Raw genomic sequence first — 20,447 nt, 5'->3', positions numbered from 1 at the left:
GCTGGGAGAACAAGCAAGGGGGATGGTGTTGAAGACATAGCAGGAGGCACCAAGAAGGGTCAGAACACAGAGGGCTTTAGTGTTGCCCAAGGGTGGTGGGAAGTCCCGGAGGACAGCTTTAATGGGGAGAGCCTGATAGAATGATGGTTTGGAAAGGCCACCTGGGCTGATAGGTAGAAGTTTCTAGCAGGGCGAAGAGGGAAGGGAAAAGCTGGTGGCAGGAAGCTGTGAGCAGGTTGTAACAACCTGAACCTTCTAGTCACAGCCTCTGAGTGGGTTCATTGCCCTTTGACCTTAGGTATGTTGCATGATTTGCACCAGAGTGGGGTAAAGGGAAAGTAAAAGCAGATACCATGTGGTCATTACATCAGCCCACAGGTCCAGGACCCCAGTTAATTCTAGAAAGCTTCTCTGCACAGTGAAGGGCATATGCATAGAGACCCACACTGGCCCAGTCCCTGCCAGCCTTAGCCACTGGATAGCAGTTCCCACTCTTTTTGCAAACATGACTCTGAGGAGGAAGAAGTCAAGCAGGGGTGCCTTCCAGGGACTAGGGTGAGGAGAGGTGGGTTTCTAAGCCAGTCCTAGAGAGAGATGCCATTGTGCCCAGTGTGGCCCCAGGCCTTCCCTTACGCCTGCGGCAGCTCCAAACCTCAGACCACCTTTCAATTCTCAGAAACACTGCCATTTCCCAGAGCCCTGCATCCCTGGAGGGATGGATAGAGGTGGTGTCACAGCTGCAGGAGGAAGGGAAGAGGAAGTGGCCCCAAGAAACTTGGAGGCATCACAGTAAATGAGCCAGGTCTGGACTAGAAGGCTGCCTGCCGGGATGGGCCAGTGGAATAGGGCTCTAAGCTCAGGTCTGTGGGGGCGGGGTGGGAGGCAGCGCTGTGAGGTCCCTTAGACCCAGGCTGGAATCAGCTCTTCTTTTCATTCCCTGGATTTTCGTTTCCTCATCCATGTGGCATGCGTAGGAATCTCTACCTCACCGGGGTCTTCCGGGAAGCAGATGAGAGGACAAATCTGAACATGCTAGCATGGTGGAGTGGGTGTTGCTGACCTCCAGGCAGCAGGTGATTCCTGAGGCCCCTGCTACTCTCCCGCATCTCTTCTTTATTGCCAGATTTATTAAACCTTTTCCTCACTTCCCAGATGCCACCTCAGGTCCCTTCAACCCAGCTTCTGCCTCTCGACTAACACTAATGGTCCCCACAGAGGGCTCTTTCCGGACCCACTACTCAACTCTTTGGTGGTGAGTGTCTGGCCTTCCGTCTGGCCTCCCCAGCAAGATGCTCCAGCCTTTGTCTAGGTCTCCCTTCTCTTTTCATTCTACAATCTTTCCCAGGCCGTGGTCCCTCCCCTCCTGGCTTTGGTCACCATCTAGAAGCCAACAGCTCCCACCTTCTGTCTCTAACCCAACCTTCTGGTAACCCATGATATACCCAGAGTATGTGGCTATTTCCTCAGGTGCCAGGTGTGTGTGTGTGTGTGTGTGTGTGTGTGTGTGTGTGTGTGTGTTCTTGACGCCATCTAATGACGTTGCTCACGCTCACTCTCCCTCAACTTTACACCTAGTCAGTCTGTCTTGCCTTCCCCATGACCTCCCTAAACAGTTCTTCTCTGACTTCTGCCTAGCTCTGCCAGGCCACTCTTCTCTAGCAGGTAGAGGTGGCTCTTGGAGTCACAGATTGTCTCTTGGGGTAAAGCCAGTGTCTCTCAGCTGAGGGGCGGCTTCACCTCCATCTGCTCACTGCCCAGCCCTGTCCAGCACTGGGGAAGGATGGTGCTTCTCGTCCTTTGCTTCTCTGATCTTCTGGGTTTTCTGTTTCTCCATTCTTACCCACCCCCCTCTCTGGTTCCATTCACTATCTCTGCCCTGTCCTCCGAGCCTGTGTAAGTGTCCTCGGTTGGGATCAGGGGGCTATGCTCCATGAAGTCCCGCCTTCACCTCCTTCATCATTAGATGTCACAATGCCACCACTTTATCCTTATTGATGTCCCCCAACCCCCAGACTTGGGAAGGGCATTGTCGGCCCCTCATTCTCTTTCTGGTCTAGTGTAAAGCTTACCCCAGAGTGGCTGAGAAAATGTGTAACATCATGGAGCAGCTTGGTGCTGTACAAAATGAGTATTTGCTCAAATAGGAAGGCCTGGACTAAAGCCAGGAGGGTTTGATGTACAAAATGTGCCCCTCTCTCCGGGTTGGGGGAGCAGGCTTCAGGCACACATTGTAGGCTTTAGATGTGACTATTAAATAAGCCAGGAAAGCAGCTTGTCCTGCCAGATCAAAAAGAGTACACCAGGGACTGGGGACAAGGGACGAGGGGAGCATTGGGAACACTTTGGTGAAGAGACATTCCATATAGCTGGGAAGCTGGTCAGAGCACACCCTATGAATGGCTGGGCCTGTAGGTTCCTGAGTTTCTTAGAATGCACCTCCAGAGTTGCCAGGTTAAGTCTCTGTGGTAAGGAAGCTAGCCAAAATGATGCCTTTCCACAAGAAGGGGGCAGGTAGGAGCTACGAGGTGACAGGGAGGCCACAGACATGTTTTCTAACTGAGCCTGCCCCCCCACCCCTACAGCTGGCAAAGGGAGCTTCAGGACCATGACTCCTAGTAAAGGTGGCATTGGCTGCTTAGATCTCCAGACTTCAGAAGCAGTATAGTGGAAATCATTAGATCCCCAGCCTTCAGTATAGTGGAAATCATTAGATCCCCAGCCTTCAGTATAGTGGAAACCATTAGATCCCCAGTCTTCAGTATAGTGGAAACCATTAGATCCCCAGCCTTCAGTATAGTGGAAACCATTAGATCCCCAGCCTTCAGTATAGTGGAAACCATTAGATCCCCAGCCTTCAGTATAGTGGAAACCACGGCTGTAGAGACAACAGGGTGGATTCTCTAGGCGGCTGCACACCCCCTGACAGCAGGCCTCTGTCCTCGATCTCTTCACTGCTTCTTCTCTGTCCCCGATTGAAGGAGTGGAGAGCTGGGACTGTGGATGGCTAAGCCTGGCTATCCTGAGAGTTTCACCAGAGTGGCAGAGTCCCCAGATTCAGGTCCTGCCTGGCTATTCATCACTGTAAGGCTCTGAGAAAGACTGTCTTACTCGAGCTTCTGGGGCCTCTCCAGAGTGGGGGTAAATCCTACATTGTTTGACGTAAGTGAAGTCACGGGCCATAAACCATATTGGACATTGCAAGCACTTACACACGTGGGCAGGATAAATGGTGGATTTGTCTTTCACTGTAATGGCTAGGCCTTCTCAGACAACGGGCCAACTTGGCAATCTGACTACAGTCTTGGATCCCTTGGAGGTGAGGCTGTTCGTGTGGCAGCAAGAATGGGGGAAGGAGCGCTAGCTAGCCCGGAGCCAGAGCCTTGGCTTCCAGTCCTAGCCAGTCACTAACCCCCTCTGTGCCTTCGGGCACATTACTGCTCCAGCTCTTCCCTAGGCTCAGATTCCCTAAAGTGGGGATGGCTGGCCTTAGGGAGGCCCTAGGCCCTGGGGAAAGTGCATTGAGATTGCGGTCACTACTATTTGGCAAACTAAGTTACTTCTTCTTCTTCGGCTCAGTGCAAGGAAGCCACTGGAGGGGAGGGGGTTGCTACCCATAAAATCATCCTATTTCAGGGGCTCAGGGCAGATGGCTTAGGGTGCTGGGAGACAGGCCTGGGAGGAGGCTGCAAGAGCTACCCCTCGCTCTAATGAAAAGCAGCTGTGAGGAATCAGACCCCTCTGTACCCCTTCTGAATCCACTTCTACCCATATACATTCAGGACAAAGGTATCTGCCTAGAAGGGTCCCTGAAACAGGATGTGAAGTCGACAGGCAGGGCTGGGCTGAGGGGAGGGGGTAATGCGACGTCTTTATTAATATATAATAATAAAACCAATAGAACTCATATCTGCAACTGTTTAGGTCCTTGCTATAATGTCCTGGTCACTTTGTCTGGGCTGGCTGTAACTTTCAGCTCTGGAGTCTGGGCTAGGAAGACGGTCCAGTAACCTGCATAGAGGGAGGAAGAGACAAGTGGTGTGTATGGCCATGCATTTCACAAGCATGTGTGCAACAGTGGTGGGGCCTGGGCCTTTTAAACGCTTGAGTCAGGGAGACTGTATGGGCCAGGGTTTAGGACCCGCGGGTGGAGAGCTGAGGTCCCTATCTTATAGGTATGAGACTTAGCCTTCAGACACCCTGTATTTAGGGGTTAGGTTTCCTGACTTCTGTGGGTAATGTTTCATCTGTCAACTGACCTGCCATCCCCACAAAAACATCCAGGTCCATCTTCATAGAGTAATAAAGAATGAATGAGAAGGCTATGACAGTGGCTAGAAGGGCCTCATTGGGAATGGGCAGTATAGAGCAGTAGGTTTCACCATTCCTAATGCTGTGACCCTTTAATACAGCTCCTCACGTTCTGGTAACCCCAACTATAAAGTTATTTCATTGCCTCTTCCTAACTGTAATTTTGCCACTGTTATGAATCGTAATGTGAATATCTGATACATGACCCCTTTGGGGTCACAACCCCCAGGTTGAGAACTGCTGGTCTAGAGACATGGAAGCACCAGGGCCTGGGAGCTCAGACCTGAGCCTTCTGGGCCGAGACAAAGCCAGCTGCTCAGTCTCACCTTCTCTTTCTCACTTAGGGATTGAGAAATCTCTGGCCCAGACACCCACTGGATTCCTGTGCTGGGAACTGACGTCTGCAGCGGACACCCCCCACCCCCAGACACCAGCAGCCTGGGAACTCCCCAAGAGCTCCTGCTTTGTCTCTGCCCCTACCCCAGCCCCAGTCCTAGCTCAGGGTCCCACCTTCATGGGTGCCGGTGAGCAGCCGGAAGTGCTGAGCCTCTTTCTGGAAATCTTGCTTCCTGACTCTCTTGATCTGAACCAAGTGGTAGATTCCTGCAGGAAGACACAGCATGAGCTGCCCCCAATCTGAGGAGACTCGAAGCAAATGTGGAATAAACCTCTAGGGCTCCAGTCTGTTCTTCTACCCCGTGGCCCCTCCTCAGTCCGTTCACCAGAACCCTGGCCCCTCTTAACCGTAATCCTAATGGTGACCATTTGAAATGCTCTGGCTTCTCTGACCACCGGTCACCTCCACGGTAAGTAAAACCTGTTCTTTTAGTTTCCTTCCTCTGCTGCTGCTTCTGTCACCAGAGCCATCCTTATATCTGCCCTGAAACAGGGAAGGAGGGGGGGGAGGGAAGGAGGAGGAGGAGGGAGGGAGGGGGAGGGGAAGGAGGAAGGGAAAGAAAGGAGGGTGGGAAGGAGGGAGGGGGAATCAAGGAGGGAAGGGGAGGGAGGGAGAGGAGGAAGGAAGGAGGAAGAAAGGAAGGAGGGTGGGGATGGAAGGAGGGAGGGGGAAGGGGAAGGAGGAGGAAAGGAAGAGGAGGAAGGAGGAAGGAGGATGGATGGAGAAAGGAAGGAGAGGGTGGTGGAAGGGGGAGGAGGAGGAAGGAGGGTGGGAGGAGGAGGAAGGAGGGAGGAGATAAAGGAAAATAAAGAGAGAAAGGCTGACCCATGTAGACCATTCGAGCTTTTCTCTAGCACAAGGCATATGATAAAAATCCAGAGCCATGTTTATTCAGACGTCCGAGAACACGGAGCACCATGTCTTGAGTAGGACCCATCCCTAGCTAATACTTGAGGCCCGGGGAGGAAACCAAACCTTTGCAGATGCCAGTGCTTCTGTCCTTGCTTTCTGTGGACAGCCAGCGAGTGGCCCGCCCACTCGGCCTTAGTGGGAAGGCTGCCCGACCCAGCCTGAAGGTGACCACAGCCTCCTCTCCACAGGGCCGATCACACTAGGTTCTGGTTATTATTTTACCCTTTTTTTAAACCGTGTGTGTGTTCACATATGTGATGTGAATATGGAAGACAGGATAGACAGCCAACCTTGGGCACCATCTTCACTAAGGTTGCCTTTTCCTTTGGGATGGGGTCTTTCATTGGCCTGGGGCCCACCACGCAGGCTAGGCTGGCTGGGATCCTCTTGTCTCCCCTTCCCCAGTGCTGTGGTTTCGAGCATGTGCCACTACACCCAGCCTTTTTACATGCCTTCTGGGGGCCTCAGCTCAGGTTCTCAGGCTCTGAGGCAAGCACTTTGCCAACTGGGCTATCTTTCTAGCCCAGTCACACCCATTCCTATGGTGCCGTCATCACGACTTTGCCTAATTCTCTCTCAGACTTGGAACTCTGGAGATCTTAACTCCCTGAGTTCTGAGAATGAAACATGTACGATAAGTGATTCCCTGGGTAGAAGGATGGGTGAGTGGATATATGCTTTATGTATGTATGTATGTATGTATGAATGTATGTATTTATGAATATATGTATGTATATAATGTATATATTAATGGGAGTATGGATGGTTAGATGGATAAATGGGTGTGGGGTGGATGGGTAGATGGGTAGATGGGTGTAGGAGTAAGTGGATGGGTGGATGGATGGATGGATGGATAGATGGGTGTGTTGATGAATTGACAGGTAGATGGATGGGTGGAAAGATGGGTGTAAGGGTGGATGGATGGATAAGTTTAGTGTTGGCTGGCTGGGTAGGTGGGTGGGTAGCTGAGTAGATAAATACATATATGCACCTAGTCTAGAGGAATGGGGTATTAATTGAATCTTCTGATATTTTTACTGTGTGGGAAGCTGCCCTTGGCACCATCCATGGCACTGGGGCCCTAAGCACATGCTCTGTGAGATGTCACTAGCTGTTATGCACTGCAGCCTCTGGCCAGAGAGAACAGTTGCAGCCAGCAAGGCCTCAGCCAGGCCATCACTCCCTTGAGGAACACCAAGAACCTGACCTGCATCCAGGGATCAGAATGAGGCCCCACGAAGGGGAACAGAGAACATGGATTCGGGGACTGAGTTTCAGGAACCGGGAAATAGCTCTGTTTTGGAGTTTAGGTGCCAAGAACCAGTATACAGCTTCAAAGGCCAGGCGCCACATTGGAGTGCCAAGAAATAATGTCTATGAGATGGGGACAGGCCTTCCTGCACAGGCCTGCCACTGCATGACCCCCAGTACATGGGAAAAGGGGTGACGTTGGGAGGAAGTCACACACACACACACACACACACACACACACACACACACACACACACCCTGGGTCTATGATGCATAATGAAGAAGAAGGATGCTCTTTGGCCTGGGGGTCTTGAGTGTGCCTCTTGCCCTTTTGAAAGGCTGTGTCAAGTGTGAGCACAGCTGGGCCCTGTGACCCCCTAGGCAGAGCTGGCCCTGGTGAGTGAGTTCCAGGCAACAGGCCAGTCCAGCTCAGTAAAGCCAAACTTCTCTGGACCAAGCTGTTCTGGGCTGAGAGGGAGGCACCTGTGTGGGACTTGGGCAGGGGCTAGGACCCATCAGGAGATAGAAACTCCAGAGTCCCACAGGCTCTTAACCCTGAGTCCATTATGCTCAGACGCTGCTGTGCTGATCCCAGATGGAGTGCCCTTGCTAGTACAGGTTCAGTGTTCACCCCTCTGAGGGAAGAGACTGCAAGTGGAAGCCCTGATGATGAGCCCAGGGAGTGACAGTGTGGGGCAGTGAAGGAGTCAGTGATCATTTAGGTGACTCAGGGGCAGCAGATGGGGAGCACTGTTAGGGATAGGGCAGTAGGAACTGTCATGGTGGAGTTGACGGTCCCCCTCATTTCTTTTATGCTGGATCCAGAGACAATGAGATAGAAAATAAGTCTCCTTCTCAGTGTGTCATCCTGGCCCTTCTTGGTCTTTCCCAGATGCCTCCCTAAGCCCTCAGGCAAGTCATGCTATCTCCTAAATGGAGCCGGCACTTCTTCGTAGCCCAAGCTGGTCTCAAATTCTCATGTATCTGAAAATGACCTTGAACGTCTGGCTTCACTTCTGGGATTGCAGGTTTGTGCCACTGTGCCTGGTTTATCCTGTGCTGGGAGTTGAACTCGGGGCCTCCCGTGTACAAGGTGAGCACTCTAGCTACTAAGCCCCTCAAAAATGGGGTCCGAGTACATACCATGAAGTTTCCTGTGAGGATTAAGTGGGAGTACTCTGCACACAGTGCCCTTTGTGTGCAGCTCACAGGGCACAGGGCCGATGCTGCTCTACCCCCTGCAAAGCCCCCGTGGCGTCTCCAAGGCCCTCCAGCTTCCCTCACTTGCAGAGGTCTACTCTTTAGGAAGCCTTCTCGGACCAGCTCAGCTCCCCACAAGCACCTGCTGCATACGGGTCAGCAAGCACGTGTCCTCCAAGATGGCGGCTCACTGCTGCCCCAGCACCTGCTAGGGTGTGGAGTGTGGGTGGTCTGAGAGCTGGAGCCAGCACCAGCCCCGGGAAACAGGATGATCTCAGATTCAGAGCAATGGCGAGAGCTCCTGCTTCTGCCTCTCCTGCTCTGCGGCTCTGCACCTCCCTCCGAGGTAGAGCAATAGAAGCCCACCTCTCCACCATTCTAACCAGCCAGAGTGGTAGGTGGGATTCAGGTATTTTTGCCACATTCCATAGGTCAGGGATTATCCCAGAGCACCTTTGCCCAATTCATAGAAGGGAACACTGAGGTCCAGAGAGGTTAAGTGATTGCCCAGGGTCACACGAATGAAAAGAGCCAAGTAGCAGAGGTGAGTTTGAATCTAGGTCTGCCTGGTTCCATAGCCTCTGCTGTCACTCAGAATAAAACTGTTCCCTTGAACAGGGCATCCCACCAGAGTCAGAGCCATCATTCCCCACACCCTAAATCTTCTTTTCTCCAGGCTTCGGATCATGGCTCAATGCTTTGATCTTATCAGTAGCGTCTATGATTTTAGGGTCGGCTCCTCAAAGGGTGCAGTGACCCTCCATGGCCAGGAGAGGGAGCATTCAGGGGCCTTGGCGAGCTTATCAGAGCTATCACAAGTCACAGAGGAATGGGAATGGAATCAGGGGTTCTTACTCCTGGAAGGAGGCTGAGGCATCTGACCAGCATAACCTCCTTAAGGCCCCTAAGGGTTCTGAGGGCAGGAAGTACCAGAGGCACATGAGGCTGGGAGCGGGAGCTGGCCACTCACCTTTCACCAGCCTCCAGATGTACATCTCTACCTGGTCAGAGGCTTCGTGCTCCAGGACAAAGCGGTGTAGGCTGTCTGGGCTTGGAGATACCAATGTGTACACATGGAACTGGCCTGGTACCTTGGGACACCGGGTGGAAATGACCTCACTGTGCTCGTCATCTGCCTCATCCTCTAAAAGACAGGGGGAAAAATTGTTTGTGATGTGTTCAATGGACATTGGCTAGTCTCAAAAGATCCAGGGTTCTAATGCTTTATGGCTGCATAGAATGCAAATAACCGTTTGATTTTAGGTCTATAAGAGCCTCTGAGGACACCACCATCATGATAGCTGGTTCCATGTACTCTGGCATTTTCTGTGCATGAGCTCCTAGCATAGAAAACGTGTAACCCCCACGTCCTGTGGCTAAGCGTAAGCACTCCAGGCCCCGGAGCACCCCCGCCCCCAGGACAGTGTCTTCCCTGCCCCCCAGCCTCCCTCCTACCTGGGCAGGTCTTGCAGCACTTCCCAGCCACTTTCTTGGGTTGACTGCAGGGATATTGGGTGGGGCAGGTCACACGGTGGCAGTCTTGGTAGCCATCCATACAAGTGCACAGGATGCAGGGCATGGGGCCGAAGGAGAGCACAGTAGGGTGCCACACCTCCCCGTGGGAGTATGTCTTCCCATTGTGTGTGCAAGCTGCAACACGGAGAGCAGAGAGGGAGAGTGGGTCAGTGCCTCGGGTCTGGCCAGCGTCTCTAGCTTCACATGTAGCATAGGCCCGGAGTGAACACCGGCTACGCGGCGAGCAAAGTGCAGGCTAAGGGATAGAAGCTGCACCAACTCTGACATCGCTCCCGGAACCTAAGCTTTGCTGAAGATGGGAAACCCTCCCCTGGCCTAAGAAATTCTTCTGGCGGCGAGGAGAGTGCTGGCCTGGCAACCAAGCCTGGCCTTTCCTGTCAGGAAAACCAAGGACCACTGTTAACACTGGTGGTGTGAACTCTCGTAGGCCCTCTTCCCCCTCCCTGCCTTACTACAGCCCAGGATTTGAGATTCTGTAGCCCTGTGGCTCTTCCTTCTCTGCCAGTCTGGGAGTCCTGCTGTGTGAACCCTGTTCTCCCTTCCACAGTCATCCCCGCTGTCACCTGCAGAGCAGCTCTGCCTGCCTCTCCTTTCATTTGAGTCCTGTCCTCAGTCCTGTCTCATGATAACGTATTCATAGGTCTCCTCAACTGTTCAAGGAGCCCTTTGGGGCAGAGACTGGGGAAGGCTCTATCCTGTCTCCCCCACTTCTCAATAAAGACTTAATAGATGCTCAGGAAAATATTACTCAGGAGACAGAGGCAGGAGGAGACGAATTTCAAGGACAGCCTGAGCTACATAGTGAGACACACCCACCCTCACCCCTACAAAACAGGACTGGTTCTTTCCCTGATTCGGTCTGTGGGCTCCTCATTGTCCTCCTCTGTCACATAGGAGTTAGGGTGCATGACGGTCAGGGGTGCACTCGATTTTGTTTGTTTTCGAGTTTAAAAATTCATGGCCAGATTGAGATTGGTGAACCAGAGTGGGAAGTTTAGGAGGTAGGGGCTCTCGCCCCATCAGCGCATGGGAGGAGGGTCCTGTTCCCACCTTTCTTATGTTTCTCCTTCAAGATAATCTTGATAGTAGTGCCGCCCATCCCTATTGCCTGGAAGTGGCGAGGGATGAAGCCCAGAGGGGAGCTGAGGCTGGTAGGGGCTGGCGTACTGGGGCCTCTCCTCTTTCCATCATCTGAGCATGGATCCTGGGAATGTCTCTGCAAACAGCAAGCGGGATGTGGAGCTGTCTGAGTGGGACAGGCCACAGCTGGAGCCACAGACCAGGCTGCATTGAGAAGCCTGCTAATGGAGACTAAGAAGACTTCTGAGAGAGGGGGGGTGGGGCACAGGCTCCACACAGAACCTTCTGGGTGAGGTCTAAGATATTCTCAGACTAATCAATGAAAACACTGACAAGGACTTGGCAAGCCAGCCTCCGCCAGGGCTTTCTCAGACCTTGGGGCTGCTGTGAGTAGGCAGAGCAAGGTGGGACCAGGAATAGAGAAATCTCGTTGCGTAGGAAAAGTTAGGTGGTGAGACAACAGAATGAGCCTCTGAAGATCCCAGAAAGTTCCCGAATTCTACAGTGTAGGAAAACAAAAAACTCTACAGTCCACTTAGAGACACAGCGTTCTTAAAAGAGGCCCCCTTCCGCAATGGCTGGAATGCAAGATCCTTGTCCCCAGGTACTAGTCTCCACCCTCTGCCCCTCCAGAGCAGCTCTAGGAGGGCTGAGTCAGTGAAGTGTGGGAGGGGATGGCAGCCTATGGTGCAGGAGCTCTGCAGCTCAGTTTGGGGACTGGGCGGCTCCAGGCCACAGAAGGGGAATGACAGGGCTGGGGACAAGGAGAGGAGCCTGCTTGTCCTTTTCCTAGATGTCCACGAGCCACTTACACCATCCCTTCTAAAGTTTCCCACTCCACACAGTCTCTGAGGTAATCCTTTCATGACCAGAGACGAAGCCTGTGGAATAGAAAGTTCCCAGGCCCCAGCACAGACTTGGGCACACAGGAAGTGCCTGTGAAGCACTGGTCAAGTGGAGTTGGGGTTAAGAAGTTCTTGAAGGACTGATGTAACACCCAACTGGTACATGACCAAGTTATTCAGTTAGTCAGGAAGGACCTGTTCCGGGCCTGTCACTAGCCTGTGACCACACACTGCCTTCTAGGGACAGGTAGGAAGGAGAGATCAAACAGCTCAAGTTTATGGGCCTTCTGAGAAATCAGCCTGACAAAGGCAAATGCCCTGACTGAGGAGAAAAGGTCAGGAGCCCAGCTTTGGGTGTCCCAGGCTCCTGGATCCCAGGATGAAAGAACGGAGGAAATTTTCACATTGTAACGCGACCCTGAGGAGCGATAGGGCAGTTGAGTCAGGATATGGTTCGTACTCCTGTCTCCCCCCTCAGGTTACAGAGAGCTAGGAAGGCTAGGTCCTCTGAATTCTAGACAATATTGACAGGAACCAAACAGAAGTCGGGGAGCAGAAAGACAGATTCCTGGCAAAAAACCTGCACCCCAGAACTAAGGCACAGAAGCTGGACCAACCCACAGGCCATTCCCCAGGAACTTAGTCTGATGACACTCACAGGCTCTGGAAAGAACAATGTCAGGGACTCCCAGAAGGGAAACGGGGGAATTTGGGGCCTACACTGCCCATGTGTTCCCTTCTGGCCTATCAGCCATAGCAGAAACCATGATAAAAGGGAAGGAGGGAGGGGGAAGGAGGGAGGGAGGGAGGAGGGAGGCTGCAGTTATGGAGGCACCAGTGCAGCTGACCCAGAGTCAGTTTCTCAGGCCTTGGAGACAGCACGGGCAGAGGGATGGGATCAGGAATAGATAAAGTGCAATGCTTAAGAAAGGTGAGTGCTGGAGTCATGCAGACTTTCCACCTAGGGGAGCAGCCTCTCTCCTGCCATGCCTGCAGGGCTGTGTGCACACTCACCTCTCCGTGCTGCAACTGTGTCAAGTTTTCTTCAGTGGAACTCTCCGTTGTCCTGTCTGAAAACTCAAAAGGAAACCGGGTCAGTCTCAGAGCCATGGTCCCGAAGCCTCTGCCTGTACCTCTGTCCCTTCCACAGGCCTAATGCCACCTCTGTAGCCCCAGCCCACATGCTACCTTAGGAGAGCTTGTGCCTCTCTATACAGCCTGTCTTTGTCTTTATTGGGTTGTCAAAAATCTCCACTACCAGGATGCCTCTTCAGCTCCCCAACACTGACTTTCTGGTCACTCCATGGACTGAACTGTTCAGTTAGATCAGAGCATCTTATTTAGTCTACTTAGGTCACCCCTCTGGGACGCTGGTCATGAGAGAGAGAGAGAGAGAGAGAGAGAGAGAGAGAGAGAGAGAGAGAGAGAGAGAGAGTCAGAGAGAGTCAGAGAGAGAGACAGAGAGACAGACAGAGAGAGACAGAGAACCCTGCAGCTTCTTAAAGCTTAGCCCCATTCTCTTTCCCAAGCCCTTGCTTCACTATACCATCTGCTTGTCTTGAATGCTCCTGTTCCAGAGACCCAGGAGAGTAGATTGGGCACCTGTTAGAGCCTTGAGACCAGCCTCTGCTTACTCCGGTGCAGATGTCAAGAGGAGTAATGAGGACTAAACAGAAGTACACTTTCCCAAACCCCAACATTCGAGGCTCCCCAAGAAGCTCTCATCGGCTTCCCCGGTCCATGCAGACAGTCCAGTTGTATACCTCTGCTCAAGCCCAGCCTGCTCTTCAGCAGCAGGAGGTGTGCTAGCCTCAGTTTACCCAAAAAATCTGTCCTGGAAGTCCAATCCTGTGTCCTATGCTGCCATGAGGAAGACTGGAGACACCAGGTCTCAGCCCATGCTCAGCCCCTTCCGGGTGCTACTTTGTTCCTTTTAGCCTTATTGGATTGTGGGGACAGCACCCGGTCACTAAGGCTCTGCAGCAGTACCCCCTCTGCTCCCAGCACCCTCAGCTTCACCCTAGAAGTACCTCCTATCCATGTTCCCTGACAGGCCCCTCTCCTCAGGCTGCTCCCAGAGCTGCCTGTCACCCACACTACAAGAGTAAGCAGCATTAATGAGAGTTATTGATGTGAGCCTTGGCCAGAGACTACACTTTTCCCTCTTCTTCTCTCACCCCCATCACTTTGCCTCACATGTGCTTCCTGGTATTGCAGTAGCAGATGTGGTCCAGCACAGCATCTGCCATGGGTCCTGCTTTCTGGGACATCCACGCCAAGGTACCACATCCCTGTGGAAGGAAGTGTCTACTACATGCTGGCTGTCCCTAGGCTCTTCCTGGAAGTCCATAAAAGGGGTACTATGCAACCCTGCCAGCCTTTGGGAAGACTCAGAGTTGTAATTACATTCCATTGCTGTGATAAAACACCCTCACTAAAAACAATTTAGGGAAGGAAAGGATTTATTTCAGCTTACAAATATAGTCTATCATTGAGGGAAGTCAATATAGTAACTCGAGTGGGAACTTGAAGTAGAAACCATGAAGAATAGTGCTTGACAGATAGCTTGATTTAGGTAGGTCAGGACCACTGCCTAGGGAATGGTGCTGCCCAAAGTGGGCTGGCCATCCTACATCAATTAATAATCAAGACAATTCCTCATAGACAAGCCCACAAGTCAGTTTGATCTAGGCAATTCCTCAGTTAAGGCTTTCCTCTCAAATGACTCTAGGCTGTGTCAAGTTGACACAGTTCACTATGACACTCACCTTTGCATGTCTGACAGCAGGAATCAGGCAGAGGGAGTGTGCTGGGGCAGCTGGGTTCAGGGCAGGTCATGAGACCGCAGTAAGTGTGGCCCTCCTGAAAGACAGAACACAGCAAATTCGAAATGAGCTCTGTTGAAGATCAGCCTTGGGGGCCCAGCAGAGCCTCTTACCCTGGGGACAAATAGCCTTGAGGCCTCCCCTAATGTAGAGGACGGAGAGAGTGGCATGGGGTTCCTGCACAGGACAAGTCAACCTGGGGTGGTGGTGGGCGTCCCCTTGACCTCCTATTCCCATCCAAGCCCTGAAATGGACTTCACCTCCAATTTCCCCTCAGGCTTCCCATCAACTTGTGAGATGAGCTTCAAGATAAGGGGAGTCCTGGGAGCGTGGGGGGAACTGTGCCATCCAGTCACAGAGACAGTCAGGGTAGATGGGACCAGGGCTCAGGCTTCAGGTTTTCTCTACAGAAATCACTTTCTCCTGGGCCTGCATCAGGGACTTCAAATGAGAAGGGACTACGTGGGTGGCTCCTAGGCTTATACTGAAAACCATTGGCCGCCAACTTCAAGGCCCGCTCTGGTAGTGAGACTGTAGGATGCAGGACTCTCTGGGAGGCAGTAGACTGGCACCTTTAGAGAGGACGTCTCTCCTAAGTTTCATATACTGTGAAAGGCAGGGAGCACAATCACCTCGGAGTGTGAAACTCGGCTGCAAGGCCCCATGCTCCAGCAGGAAAAGAGGCAGCTTGGACTCCTCTCCTTGTTTTTCCCTATGAGTCCGAGATGTAAGGACCCCGTGGGCTTCCAGAGGGGAGGTCAGAACCGAAGCCAGGGCCATAAACAGGGATGAGATGAGAAAAGGAGAGCGGGAAATCCAGGCTAGTGAGCGGCTGCTTGGTCGAGCACATGCCTCTCGTAGTCTACAACGTTGCTCCGCTAGATTCACAGTCATGGGGCCATCTTTGGTCAATGGCCGTAGGGGAAAGACCTCATCCAGTTCAAATGGAGCTCAGAGCGAGTGGTTAAGTAGCTTGGCATAGCTACAGAGCCAAAATCCCAACCCAGACCTCCATGACTCCTGAAGCCTGTGTTCTTTTCCCAGTAGGCTGCCTTCCATGAAGGCGTGTGTGTGTCGGAGATGGGCAGTGGACAGGGGATATTCTAATGGTTCCTTTGCCCGTCCTTTCTGGATTTCAGGCTTTCCTTTTTATCATCTCATTCAGAGAGGTTTGGCAAGAGGGAGTGAGGAGTTAGGAAAGCTAAGCCGGAGGGTAAGAGGAACAGCTGAGAGACTGACGGGAAGAGATCTACAGGAAGACTCTCAAGCAAGACGAGAAGACTCTCTAAATCATGCCTGTTTTGACTTTGCTCTGTCCGTCAATCACACATCTGTCCCTAAGCCTTACTCTGACCTCAGGCACAAGGAGTCTAAGTACTTCAGACTTAGACCCCATGTGCTACTGCCAGGCCCTTCCTGTCTGTGGTCCCAGGACTGATGGCTGCTTCATTCATTCCTTCTGAAGCAACCACTCACCCTCTGCATGCCAGGCCCTGAGCATGAACAGAGAAGGCACAGAAACAACACAGGCACATTCCCTCCCCTCAAAGGAGTACGGCGTCCACTGGGGGGAGTAGAGATGAGCTACTCTTATTATTGGGGGGCCAAGTGTGAAAACCTGGAGAAAGGTCACCTCACCAAGCTAGGGGCAGGACACTGGGTCCTGGGTGTTCGCTTCCCTCCAACCTCTCTTATCCTTAGGTAGTGGCCCACCCCCATCCCTCTTTGTAAGACAGACACTGGCTTGGGCCACAGAGACTGAAGAGGGCCTTACAATACAGCTACACAGGACACACTGGTTGGACAGGCGGGCGGGGAACAGCTCCTGGGCACTGAAGATCTCTCCGTGTTGGTATGTGGTCTCATTGAGCTGGCACGACTTCAGGGGAACCCGGAGGCCGGAGGGGACACGAGGATCTACAGGTGGGAGAGCAGGATGAAGGAAAAAAATGAAATTTCCATGGATATAAGATTTTTGCCAGAAGTAGGAAGGCCACTTTTCACTTTTCTGAAGATTTTGTGCTTTGTTTGTCTCTCTGTCTCTCTCCTTAACACTTAAACTAAAGTCTGACTTTGGCCTTCCCCAACATTTCCTATATAAACTAGCCAAGAGGTCTCACTGATACCAACATCTGAGCACACGCCTTTTCCCACTGCAGCCTGGCCACCCCTCGGTGTCGGAGGCCCATGGGTGTTCATGGGTCTCTGTGTCAGGCTTGGCCTCTCCACCAACAGGAGCAACCGAAGAGGTAGAGAAATGAGGCACAGCAAAGACACCACACACCCATACGGGGGCCGTCCTGAGTCGCTTGCCTTTGCTCTCCCCTCCTTCTGGATAGCGGGAGGGACTGGGGCCCAGATGTGCAGTCAGCAGGCCAAGCCAGTTCCCACCTCCTTCTGCCAGTTTCTCTGTTTCCTTCCTTCCTTCCTTCCTTCCTTCCTTCCTTTCTTCCTTCCTTCCTTTCTTCCTTCCTTCCTTTCTTCCTTCCTTCCTTCCTTCCTTCCTTCCTTCTAAACTTTAAATTTTTTGTATTACACGGGGGAAAGGGGTACTAGCTGTGGTAGTTGGGTGGAGGCCAAAGGACAATCCTCTTGGTCAGTTTTTTCCTCCTACTTGATGGGTCCCAGGGATTGTCATCCTAAAGGTTAAGTCCCCGACCTGCTGAGACATCTTGCCCACCCAGTTTCTACTTCACCTGCCCTTTCCCTCCTGTTTTATCAATTTTTGGAGCCAGAAGTTTGCTGCTACCTTTGCCTGCTCAGGGGTCCAGAAAGTGTCCACTGAATGTCTGTTTGTTCCCACATATCTAATGGGCAGGACTGCTCTTCTTCAGGAGGCTTTTCTCAGCCAGGGGCTTAGAGCAAGAGTAAGCCGGACAGCAGGGAGCTCAGTGCCAGGGTGGGGAAGAAAGCTACTTACCCACACACCTGGGACAGCACTGTTGCGGCTCCATCACAGGCTGTGAGCAGTGGAGGGGTGGGCATCGGAGGCGGTAACAATTCACGTGGCCATTCTGAAAGAAATACAGGGTCAGGCCTCATTCCCTAGAACCACTGCCTCCCATCTGCAGGGGTCTCTTGCCAGCCTCCACCCCAACTGCAGAATCCTCCTTTGTCTTAAGCCTATGTATAATAGCGTTTAAAAAAATACCCAAAACCTCAGGTGAGCCCCATGCCTACCCTGTCTACTAAGCAGATCTCACTTAGCCTACTCATCTGCACCCTTCAGCCATGGGAGGACTGACTTGTTGTGGGTTTGCTCAGATCTTTTGGCCCCTTTGTGGGTATGAGAAATGGAAGTAAAAGCTCTGAGCTATCTTGGCGATGATCTTGGTGCTCTGCCCAGGCTATTTTTAACTCTATGACTCTTTTCTTATAGCACTAACCCAGAGCCTCTGTTCAAAGGAGGGCTATAATACAAGAGAACAGTGACCAGGACATGACTAAAAGTCTGGTGTGGAAAAGACTTGGGGCTTCATCACCCTTCTCCTGCAAGGTTCTGTGGAACCCTGGATGGAGCCTCTGGGGTTGGCACCAGAGAAAAAGGCAGCTCAAGTTCTTTCACATCTTCAAGTCTAGCAGGTGAGAGAGAATCAAAGGAACACGTATAGCAAGAGATGGACAGAGTCGGAAAAAGAGAGGGTCCCCGCTCCTTCCAGAGCATCTCCCAGCCCTTCCTCAACCTCCCCACCCCTTGCTCTTGTCCCTGGGTCACACTTATTGTGCTGTTCCTTTAATCTGTCTCCCCTGTTCAAGCGTGGATTCCAAAGCAATGGTTGTCACAACCCCTGACTCCAAGCAAGCAACCACTAAAATCTAAGGTGCGAGGCTGGTGGGAGAAGAGAGTGCCAGGGTCAGAAATGGAGGCTCTCAAGTGAGCAGAGCCAGCACTGTTTAAACCCTAATGTTAATCAAGCTGGCTCCAGCCCTCTTGCATGTAGAGAAGACTTCTCCCAGAAGCAGCCCTTCACACCGAGGAAGACCCCAGACTGTCCGAATCCCTGCTTCCCAAGGTGGTCCTAGAGAGTGCTAAGGACCGGTCAGTGGGAAGGGGTGTGCTCAGAGCCACAGATGTGGTTTGTGCTTCAACAGTGACCTCCTAGAGATCCCACATCTGTGGAGCTCAATCAATCCTAAGGGAGTGAACAGAGGCCCTTGGAGAAGCAAGGTAGACTTTGAGGGACGTATGGTCTAAAGATCTTCAACCTTTCTCTTGGCTCTTGCTGAAGTGGAGCAGAAGGCAGCTTGGGCATGACAGGCATGGGGCAGGGTTCTTTGTGGCCAGAGGGAACATCATTGTAAGGTCAGACCCATCGTTTTTGGAGTGGCTGTGTAAATATAGATGACCTCACTTCTGTTCCCAACATTAGCATCTATATTGGGAGCAAAGACTGTTCCTGAGGCTGCCTGAGGTCACACAGCAGCTAAACACCATGACCAGGGGCATTGCCTTTGTGGGATGTTGGGACAGTTTTGTGCTCATATTGAGCTCAGACACACAACCAGGAGTGAGTCTTTTGTTTCCAGAAGCCTGAATCCTAGTGGCTGGAGATGAGCCATAGGGCAGTTAGAAGCCAGGTGTCATGGTTACAGTCATGACCAAACCAGAGGATGTGATTAGAAGACACATTTGGAGACTGTAATGGAAGCCCTCCCAAAGGAGGTCACAGTCACATTGTGAACCAGGAAGTTGTCATTCCTGATTTGAGAGAAGACTGTTTTAATGGAGGAATAGATAAGAATGTTTCAAATGTTGGAGGTTCAGACATCAGGCTGGTGTGGCTGCATCGAGGGCATGGAGTTGGAAGATTAAGGGGGGTGGGGGAGGTTGGATTATAAAGAACTACCTGTGGGCTGGGCTACAAGAGTGCTTGCCTAGCACGTGAAGCCCTGGGTTCAATTCCTAGCACTGCAGAAAGTCGGCATTGGGACACATGCCTGGGACCCTAGCAGTGTTGAAGTATGGGCGGAAGGATCAGACATTCAAGATTATCTTCAGATGCATCTGAGGTTAGATAGGTTACATGAGACCCTATCCAAATGGGGGAGGGGGAAGTAATAGATGATTTTAAGAAAAACCATAGGACTGCATTTAGGGAAGATCATTCTAGCTGCTTTGTAGAGAATGGATGTTGAGAGGGACTGCAGCGAGACCTGTTGGCGGGCCACAGGTGAGAGGTGAAGGTGGCTTAGATGGTGAAGATGGGCCATGGTGGGGAGAGGCGAGCGCTCAGGCTGCACTGTGGAGATATGGGCACTAGTCCTTTGGGCCAAGGAAGAGAAGCTACGTGTGTGAACTCTGGGGAAGGAGACGTGGATAGGCTCCACAGAACTTGGCCTTCGTCAACTGGACCATGTGACATGTCTGGAATTTTCTGTTATGGTTTCCTTTCTGTTTTCTGGCTATATTTCATAAAGCTTTTAAAAAGTGACTTATTGGCTTCAGATGTGCTAAGGATAAAAAAAGGGGGGGGGGAAAGGCAGCTGGAGCCTCGGGGAGGGGGTCGCATCCCTGTGTGTCTGAGTTCTACCTAAAGCTAACATTATGGGAACAATGGGGAGAGAGAAGGAAAGACGGGGGTAGGAGCGGACCCAGGGGAGATGAGGGCTGTGTCACTTGCTCCCCACTCAAGTCTCCTCAGGGCTCTTCCCTGCCCTTGGTGGTTCTCTCTTAACCATGGAGGCTCTTACAGCGTCTGCCTCTTGGTCTGTGAGGAAAAGAAGGTGCCGAGGGCCTGAGGGCCAGAAGCCCCTAGCATCTCCCAGAAAATGAGCTCAAGATCTCCTGACAGGGACCTGTTGTCTGGGTGTCCCCTCCGGCTCGCTCCTGTTCTCCCATCCTCGCACTTCCTTGGAGAATTCTGGGTTGCAAGGTCTCCTTTATCCCACCCAACCAATTATGCCAGGCCCAGGGAAGAGCTGGGATGGTGATAGTTTGGATGTTTGGACACCGAAGGTCCCGGGGCGAAGCTGTGGAGACTCTGTGGTCCCTCAGGAGATGGGATTTTTGTGGGGAGTCCATAGGTCACTGGGGTGTGCCCATGAAGAGAATGGTGGGACTTGGGCTTCTTCCTCGTTCTTTGGCTTCTTGGC

The 20,447-nt window shown here is 52.2% G+C and overlaps 1 protein-coding gene across 2 annotated transcripts in view; it reads right to left on the bottom strand.

Annotated features, from left to right (window-relative positions):
• Positions 1-3,849: 3,849 nt before the first annotated feature.
• Positions 3,850-20,447, bottom strand: part of Chrdl2 (chordin like 2) — a 28,545-nt gene continuing 11,947 nt past the window's right edge. The window contains exons 3-11 of one of the 2 annotated variants that reach the window (XM_032895683.1): positions 17,275-17,368; positions 16,129-16,271; positions 14,298-14,391; positions 12,544-12,599; positions 10,655-10,820; positions 9,524-9,718; positions 9,039-9,212; positions 4,819-4,911; positions 3,850-4,008 (exon numbers count right to left, since the gene is read on the bottom strand). In XM_032895683.1, the coding sequence (XP_032751574.1) occupies positions 3,929-4,008; positions 4,819-4,911; positions 9,039-9,212; positions 9,524-9,718; positions 10,655-10,820; positions 12,544-12,599; positions 14,298-14,391; positions 16,129-16,271; positions 17,275-17,368 (1,095 nt within the window). In that variant the 3' untranslated portion in view covers positions 3,850-3,928. The remainder of the gene's footprint in view (positions 4,009-4,818; positions 4,912-9,038; positions 9,213-9,523; positions 9,719-10,654; positions 10,821-12,543; positions 12,600-14,297; positions 14,392-16,128; positions 16,272-17,274; positions 17,369-20,447) is intronic. The other variant, XM_032895684.1, reaches the window with a different exon arrangement.

This window comes from Rattus rattus, chromosome 2 (assembly GCF_011064425.1).
Source record: "Rattus rattus isolate New Zealand chromosome 2, Rrattus_CSIRO_v1, whole genome shotgun sequence".
Lineage (NCBI taxonomy): Eukaryota > Metazoa > Chordata > Mammalia > Rodentia > Muridae > Rattus > Rattus rattus.
This window is presented reverse-complemented; position numbering and strand designations above follow the sequence as displayed.